The sequence below is a fragment of the Bactrocera dorsalis genome, chromosome 3 (assembly GCF_023373825.1).
Source record: "Bactrocera dorsalis isolate Fly_Bdor chromosome 3, ASM2337382v1, whole genome shotgun sequence".
NCBI classification, from domain to species: Eukaryota; Metazoa; Arthropoda; class Insecta; order Diptera; family Tephritidae; genus Bactrocera; species Bactrocera dorsalis.
Genome location: NC_064305.1, coordinates 73016183 through 73024669, shown reverse-complemented (window position 1 = coordinate 73024669; position 8487 = coordinate 73016183). Strand labels below are relative to the sequence as shown.

Genomic DNA, 8487 nt, shown 5'->3' with positions numbered 1-8487 from the left:
TTCAGTGTCTTCAGCGAAAAATTTTTCAATGAACTCATGGCACATTAACCGAAGAGCCTAGTCTGACGAATACCGGTACCTGGGCGATATCTCCCGTTTCGTGTTTGGGCAAGCCGTCAGTCATAGTCATGATAGAATGTGACGGCGCACTATCGTGATGAAAATCCATGAGTTTTCTGCCTACAGATCTGGTCGTTTATGACAAATTGATCAACAGGTATTTGAACAGAAATAAAGTCAAAAAAATATTGTCCAAGACTTGAAAAACAATAAATTAACTTTAACAGTACTATACGAGTATATTTATGCTTGCAATCAAAGAGGGCTTTCTCCACATGGTCATTCCAATGTAGGGGAGGTCTTCCTCTGCCTCAGTTTCTCCCAGCGGGTACTGGGCGAATACTCTCAGAGCCAGATTCATCCATTCGGACGACATACCATAGCCAGCGAAGCCGCTGTCTTTTTAATTCGCTGAATTATGTCAATGTCGTCATATATCTCGTATAGCTCATCGTTCCATCGACTGCATTATTCACCGTTGCCAATGCACAAAAGATAAATATAAAAATTTTCCGCAAAACATTTCTCTCGAAAACTCGAAACGTTGACTAATCAGTTGTCATCATCGTTCAAGCCGCTGAACCATATAACAAGAGTGATTTGTAGAATTTGGTCTTTGTTCGTCGTTTGAAGACTTCCTGTTGGGATGCGTTGGATTTCGAGACTGACGTAGTAATTGGTGTTAATTCTGATTCCAAGATAGACGAAATTATCTAGGACTTCGAAGTTATGACTGCAACAAATGACGTGGGAGCTAAGTCACGAGTACGACGACTGATTGTTGGATGACAGATATTTCCTCTTTCGATAAAATAATACTTCGCTAAAATATACTATACAAAATAAATACACATTTTAATCACACTGGCTTTATGCTTCAACTAATTTTAAACTCATTATAATTTAATAAATCTTCATAAATTATACAGACTTTAACTCTATATCAAGTACATTTGTAAGAGAAACATATATATTTTACTATTTATTTAACCATAACTTTACAATGAAGAAAAAGCGCCTAAGCAAAAAGATTTTGGGGCATGATAATATTAAAAAAATAACCGAAAAAATAAACCCTTCCGTAAGAAATATCGGTTTGGCGGTACCAACTATCGGTTATCAACCCGTAGAAGAATTCGTTCGTTCAACAATCACCGATGGGGAACAAACAAAAATCCAACTTTTACGAATGAAATCCCAATATAAGATTACTGATTTGGCGCAAGAAAGTAGAGAGCAAGTTATCGACTACCAAGAACCAGAAAACAAAAGCCAAACTGAACTCATATACTCAACATTTTCTTATATATCATTGCTGAGAAAGTTAGAGCTTCTTAAGAAAAAGCCTTCACCACTAAAATCTCATTCGTCTACGTTTCTTCAGTACTTATTTCCATTGCCAGACACAAGTAATATGCCCAAACTTGAAGATAATCAAAGCTCTACTGAATCGACCGCTGAGCAGTTAACGGATATTAATAGTACTGATGAAAAAAACGAAGCACTCGGGGAACTTATGAAACCAGACGATAATGCGGTCTCAACAGAAATTACTTCAGAGACGACTGAAGACGATGAACTGTTGACCTGTCCGAGCAATTATTTAGAAACTGAAACGAAAAAAGAACTAAATTATGAAGATATTCATAATATAAGACTGGAGAACAGAGAAGATACTGACGAAGACGAACCAAATAAGACATTGCCGCACATACAGCATTCAATGAATAAGCAGTTAGCGTTTGACACGGAAGCATTTCTCAGTGCACTTATTGCTGACGCTGTAAACAAATGCAAATATAATGATCCGAATACGTTTCTTCAGCATAGGCTCGATAAGCCGCTATTACTAAATGAACTAATAGAAAAGCTCAGGGAATTAGAAATTGAGCGAAAGAAGCGCATGTATCTAATCAAAGGTGTAGGCATGTTTTGCAACAGCAAAGGTCAACATCGGGTTTTAGCTGAAGACGATCCGCATAATATTGAGGCACTGAAGCAAAACTACCAAGAGGCTTTAATGAAACTCGATCGAACTTTAGGTAAAGAAGAAACCCTTAAAACAAAAGTGCAAGTGAAAAAAGCGGAGCTTGAGCGCAAGCTTTCAATGCTGCAGGGTAAAGACGATACAAAATTGCTGGAGTTGGAAGGACTCGTTGAAGAAACCTTTGGCGACAAAACTGAACACTTAAAAATGGTAAATTTTTTCTATTTTCAAATTATAAAATTTCGATTTATGTTTATTTATTAATAGATTGTTAAGACCGAACTAAATACAATGAGAAAAGTACGCGATGAAGTATCGGCACGACGTTGCGAGTTGATCCGAAAGCAGCATACGCATTTCGTACTTAAGGAGGTTAGGTTAAATAGTAAAAGTTTTTTTTTTCTTTAATGTTCCAAACTTAACAAAAATTTTAAAATTATACACAGAAAGTAGATAAGTTCAGAGATCTGAGCGACAGCGTGACATTTTCTGATTATGAGCTAATGTATGGTACGGTTCTGGAGTTGGAAAAGAAATTGAGAGGCAAGAATATTTTGCTTTATTCAATACTGTGTTTTAACATTCCACTTCTGCCCTACTTATGTACTTATGTATTTTTAAAGAACGCAATGCTCGATGCGACAGAATGCGATCGCGATTCCATAAGGCTATACAAAAACAGCGACTCTACATGGAGCAGAAGATTTCACTTCAAGCGAAAGTTAGTATCCAAAAAACCATACTCCAGCAGTTGCAGCTGGAATTTTATACTACTCGGGAAATAGTATCTAAACTAAAGAAAGAACGAACGCGCATCAAAAATCAAATTTCAAAAATACATCTCGAATGTAGCTTATTCGATAAGCCGGCCCTACTAAAGGACTACGAAGCGACCTTAGAGAAAATATCCAAAGCCAGTATAGATGTAAAGGATTTGCGTCAGCGGCATGATGATATTATATGTAAAATAGCCCAACTTGAGCGTAAACGCTTATTAAATTTTTGATATTTTTTCATCACTTAAGATACACTTTTATGGTTTCATTTATTTCATTTATCACTAGATAGCAAGGATATTGGATGATAGATGGGGTAATGACTAGTTTTATTTTAGTTCATGGTCGGAAAAGTTGTGAAACTCCAGCTCTTGCCCCATTTATGATTCCTAATATTGGATGCCAGAAAATAGAATGTTTTATCTTGCAAAGTTATCTTTGAGGTTTTCAATTCCTCAATAACTATTTCGGACACTTCGACGAGCATATCATTCGTCATACTCGTACAGACGGTCAAGTATGTTCAGTACCTAAAAACAAGGATTGTGTTCGACAACAGTTCGAAGATATTGCCACCCATCCCAAGAGCTTGACCTCTTTCGATTTCCTAACGTTCTAAAAACAACGCTTCTTACAAACTAACACCAAGGTATTAAAAAAGTGTGCTCTAGAGAGCTTGTGTCCAAAACTATTTGAACCCAATACCGAGACTACTTGTTTACATGATTTACATGTATGTTTTTTTTTTGTTTTTAAAATGTTATATTTGTAAAGATTTTCTTTTCATTACACACAACATTACAACTGAGAGACACAGGAAAAAGATATTTTCATTGCTTTATTAGAATCAGAAAAATATACACAATTATATTTTATAATAACAGCATTTAACATGGAGAAAGACTCCGTTAGAATTGTAGAGGGGGAAGATGTCGCATCTTATAAAAAAGAAGATTCAAAGTACAACTTTCAAGTAGGAAAATCAGCGCTTAAGTCTAGTAAAGTAATGGAGCCCGAAGCTCCGGAGGAAAGGATATTGGAGATTGAGGAAACGGCAAAAGTCACAACTGTGTTTGAAGTACTTGATGAAGATCTCTTGAGTAGTGAATCCGAAACAACAACATCATCGCGGGATTTTCGAGAAAGTGAATCATCATCTGAAGATTTTTTCGAAAAATTAGGCACCATACCAGATATAGCTGCAATTGCAGTTGGAGAAACACAGATGGGCAAAGATATTGGCTCTTTTGTTGATCCGCTAACCGGTATGTTGTATGAAAGTACCGAGGAGGAGGAAGAGGGCGATGAAGAAGGAATGGTTGAGGAAGAATCATCCAGCACAGAGGATGAAGATATATCTGAAGATGAAGAATTATTGGAATTGCTAAAACGAGATGAAGAAATTGAAGCGCCAAAGGCAATAGACGAAGCAGAGGTTTTCGAAACATTTATGGAAATGGAGAAAAAGCAAGTCATTGAAGAAATAACGGAGTTCGACTGGATTGCATACGAGCGTGAAAAGGAATTAAAAAGCATTGCTGCGGATACAGTTATATTTCTTAAAGAACTAATCGCAGAGGTGGTTGAAAAGTCTGAATACGTCGATCCAAATATTTTTCTGCGACAACATTTGGACAAAGCCTCACTCATTGAGGAAATAACCAAAAAAATGAAGCTACTTGAGGTGGAACAGAAGGCGCGTAGCTTTCTTAATCGGCGCGTTGCCGAATTTTTCTATCGTAAAGGGCAATATCGTGTTTTTACCGATGATCCACCAGAAACCATACTCGATGAAGTGAACAAGCTAAAAGATGCCACAAATAAATTGGATCAAATGCTTTGCCGTGAGGAGGATCTTAAAAGTTCGACCCAACAAGAAATTGCTAACATTACACAGGATGTGTCCGTATTGCAAATAAAAAATCAAGAAAAACTGCAGGAGTTCGAAGAACTTTTGAAAAAAACTTTTGCTAAAAAGGGTGAGCACTTAACATTGGTAAGAGCGAGCAATTTTTACCGTTATGGGAACATTTCTATAACAACTTTTTGTGTTTGTATAATAGGAGGTCGAAAAGGATTTGCGAAAAATGGCAAAGTTACGTGAAGAAATCTCAGATGCACGATATATTCTAGTACAGAAACAACACTCAAACGCCACATTATCGGAGGTAAGTTCCAAGCTTTATTACAAAGTTCTTACATATGGTAAATTTTGAATAGTTTAGAAAGCAAACGAGTTGTGTTCAAAAAGTATCGCGTAATTGTTGACAGCTGCTTTGCTTGCACGTGTTTTGGATCGTTTTCGATTTTTACCTATTCAAAAAAATGGATCAAAGAACCTGTATCAAATTTTGTGCGAAAAACGAAATTAAGTCCGCGGATGCATTCCGAATGTTGACTGTGGCATACGGAGAAGCTACATTGGACCGAAGCAACGTTTATCGGTGGTACAAAATGTTCTCAGAAGGCCGAGAAGATGTGAACGACGAAGAGCACTTCAACAGCAGACGAAAAAATTAATGAAGTGGAGAAAATGGTATTGGCTAATCGTCAAATCACCGTTGGAGAAGTTGCTGAGGACCTAAACATATCGATTGGCTAGTGCCATTCGATTTTTTCAATGATTAGGGCATGAGACGGATCGCCGCGAAATTCGTACCAAAATTGCTCAATTGGGACCAAAAACAGCATCGCATGAACATTGCTAATGAGATGTTAAATTCTGTCCGCGACGAGCCAAATTTGCTCCAGAGGGTCATAACTGGTGACGAATCGTAGGTTTATAGTTATGACGTGGAAACCAAAGCTCAATCATGCCGCACGAACCAAGTGTGAAAGTTTTGCTGACAGTTTTCTTCGATTGCAGGGGCGTGGGGCATCATGAGTTCTTGCTACAGGAAAGAACGGTCAATAAGGAATATTATCTGCAAGTTATGAGCAATTTGCTCGAAGCAATCCGCCAGAAACGTCCGGATTTGTGGAAGAACAAAAATTGGCTTTTGCACCACGATAACGCCCCTGCTCACACACATTATTGCTTGTACGCGACTTTTTGGCCAAAAACAACACACTATTGATGACACAGCCACCGTGTTCCCCAAATTTGGCCCCATGTGACTTTTTCTTGTTCCCTAAACTGAAGAGGCCCATGAAAGGACGACGTTACGCATCTCTTGACGAGGTGAAGACGGCATCGAAGGAGAAGCTGAATAAGATAAAAAAATGATTTTTTAAAGTGCTTTTTTGAAGTGCTTCATGAGGATTACTTTGAAGGGGGTAAAATAGATATTCATGAATAAATAATTTTTGAAAAAAACACAAAATTCGCGATACTTTTTGAACACACCTCGTAGTCGAAAATTATTTCAAATTTTTTATTTATTGGTGTTCTCTTACGTTTTATTTCAGCTCGTAGCCGAAGTGTTTCATACTTAGAATAATTGTGTAATATTCGGAATCTGCCTACGTGCTCTTGCATTCAGGTTAAAAAGAAGCTTGAGTATGTAATTGCTCCGGAGTTGTCTGGATTTCCGATGATGACGTGTAGAGGGAGGGATATCTGTGGAGCAGGGGGCTTCTAGGTGATAGGGTCAAGTGTAGGTGGCAAGACCGTTGGAACAAAAGTCCTAACGACCGAATGACTTTTGTCTGAGTCTGGGTGTTCTGCTGAGATGGGCATGAGCATCTGAATGCACTTTTGGGATCTAGGTGTTAGCGGTGTGATCTTCACTAGTCGGAAAGCTGAACATTTAGGGTGCGCGTGAGTTGTTTAAGCGACGTTTAACTGTTTAACGTTAGGTTAGTTTCGTATGAGTGGTGTGTGTATGTGATGTGTGAATGGGGTTCAACTCTTAGCCACTAGTTCAGAGCTGTATGGAATCTCAACTGGTAGTAGTTTCGGCTACGGTCTAAACGAAGAATTAATTTTGATACCACGGGGAGCAGAAGCCCTTGGAGTTTGCTCCAACCTGGGAGCCTATTCTGTAACTCGATTCGAAAAAAAATTTACTCGAATTCGGATTTGTTATATTCTGTAACTCGATTTTTCGGATTTTCAAGCCAATTTTCGAATAAAAAATTCGTTAGCTTTTGAGTTGTAGAAAGCAAAAACGAAAATTGTATGTCGTTGTTCTGGCACAGGGTGGTACAACTTTCGCATAATTATAAAGTAAATCCGAATTTCGAATAGAATACATTTACGAATCGAGATACAGAATAGGGCCCTGCTCATGCGGACTGGCCCTTGGAAAGTATCGTGGTGTGGTGATTAAAATACAAATGCGGGAAGAACTAACACTTTGTCAATTGAATGTGGAGGTACATTGCAACCGGGTGTTAGGCCCAAAGTACGGCAGAGAACCTCAAACCCTACTAAGGTTGTTAGTGTGTCCATTCCATACTGACAATTGGTATTAGAAGTGCCTGTCGTTCTCATGGCGCTGATCAACGCATTGATTAGGTCCGCTGTGCTTTTGAACATCGTAAGTTCAGGTTGTCGTCAGCAGATACCCACGTTCGACCCACCGGGCGTTATTTTGGAATGATTTTACTAAAATTTACTTTCATTTGGTTAAATTTAATTTACAGATTTTAGCTTTACAAATTTTACATACTTTTTCAATTTAATATTCCACAGCAATTGAAGAAACTGGAGAATCTTGGCAATAATTTCCAGATGCGCGAATTTGAATCCTTGCAAAATGAATGTCAAGCCTTGGATAAGAAAATTGAGGGTAAGCAAATTTTCCCTATACAATTCCTTTTCTAAACTTTAAGTTTCATTAATATCGACTTATATTTGCCACTGCAGAACGCAATGCTGAATTGGTTCGGTCACGTGTGCGCTGCAATGCCGACTTGCACGTTTTGGGTCATTTGAAGGAGAAGCAAGCTATGATTCGTAGCAAGATCAAAATTCAAAAAACATGTCTAGCTATGTTGCAGTCTCAAAAATATACGGCACGCAAATGTATTTTCGATTCGAAGAAGCAACGCTCCGAAATGCGTAAGGAAATCAAAGAACTGAGCTACCAATGCGGCTTACTCGATAAACCGGCTCTAATGCTGGACTTTGACAATACGGTGGAACAAATCAATATTGTCATGGAAAAAGTGGATAAACTACGCAATAAACACGATGAAATTCTACGTAAAATAGTGAAACTCGAAGCTAAATGCTTGTAAGCTCGTAACTGTGCATATTGTACTGCCCTTAGATTAATTAATAAATGATTGCGCAATCATTTTCAATATAATAACGAGTTTTTTGTTTGCAATGTACAAACGAAGGTATAGAAATGCTGTAAGTATAAAGTTTTTTTAAACCACACGATAAGATCGAAGGTTTTCAATTGAAAATAGAAGTTTGTTTTCACAGTTTCCTTTGGCTGTATTTGTGTTGTATATATTTTTATGTGATCATTCCAAATACGCCATTCATCAATTATAATCCGCAAGTATTGTGCTTATGTGTTTGTTGGTAACAAATTGCGCCACTTCAGGGCAATTTTTGTTCTGGAGAGAATACGAGGTTTGACAATTAAGTAATGCGACTTACTTTATTTACGCGAATGGACCGTGGAATTGTCCACAAAGATTCGTTCCACCGAGGAAAACTGTGAATCAAGTCTACTATTGCCAAGTACTCGAAAGATTGCGAAAACG

At 37.9% G+C, this 8487-nt stretch overlaps 2 protein-coding genes across 2 annotated transcripts; both read left to right on the top strand.

The window, feature by feature from the left end:
• The first annotated feature begins 976 nt into the window (after positions 1 to 976).
• LOC105223366 (uncharacterized) lies at positions 977 to 3064 on the top strand. The gene is made up of 4 exons (XM_011201083.4): positions 977 to 2257; positions 2315 to 2419; positions 2494 to 2590; positions 2671 to 3064. Exons 1-4 carry the CDS (start codon positions 1064 to 1066, stop codon positions 3051 to 3053), a joined length of 1779 nt encoding a protein of 592 aa, XP_011199385.2. The 5' UTR covers positions 977 to 1063; the 3' UTR covers positions 3054 to 3064.
• Positions 3065 to 3599: 535 nt separating this feature from the next.
• Positions 3600 to 8066, top strand: LOC105223368 (coiled-coil domain-containing protein 96). Its single transcript, XM_049451024.1, has 4 exons — positions 3600 to 4819; positions 4887 to 4991; positions 7460 to 7556; positions 7634 to 8066. The coding sequence occupies exons 1-4, from the start codon at positions 3716 to 3718 to the stop codon at positions 8005 to 8007; spliced, it is 1680 nt and encodes a 559-aa protein (XP_049306981.1). The 5' UTR covers positions 3600 to 3715; the 3' UTR covers positions 8008 to 8066.
• Positions 8067 to 8487: the final 421 nt, after the last annotated feature.

Excerpts from the sequence above, each read along its gene's own strand:
- LOC105223366 (XM_011201083.4), top strand. The coding sequence starts at position 1,064 with ATGAAGAAAAAGCGCCTAAGCAAAAAGATTTTGGGGCATGATAATATT. Across the intron at positions 2,420-2,493 it reads CGCATTTCGTACTTAAGGAG|AAAGTAGATAAGTTCAGAGA; the intron begins GTTAGGTTAAAT and ends AATTATACACAG. Across the intron at positions 2,591-2,670 it reads GTTGGAAAAGAAATTGAGAG|AACGCAATGCTCGATGCGAC; the intron begins GCAAGAATATTT and ends GTATTTTTAAAG.
- LOC105223368 (XM_049451024.1), top strand. The coding sequence starts at position 3,716 with ATGGAGAAAGACTCCGTTAGAATTGTAGAGGGGGAAGATGTCGCATCT. Across the intron at positions 4,992-7,459 it reads CAAACGCCACATTATCGGAG|CAATTGAAGAAACTGGAGAA; the intron begins GTAAGTTCCAAG and ends AATATTCCACAG. Across the intron at positions 7,557-7,633 it reads CTTGGATAAGAAAATTGAGG|AACGCAATGCTGAATTGGTT; the intron begins GTAAGCAAATTT and ends TTGCCACTGCAG.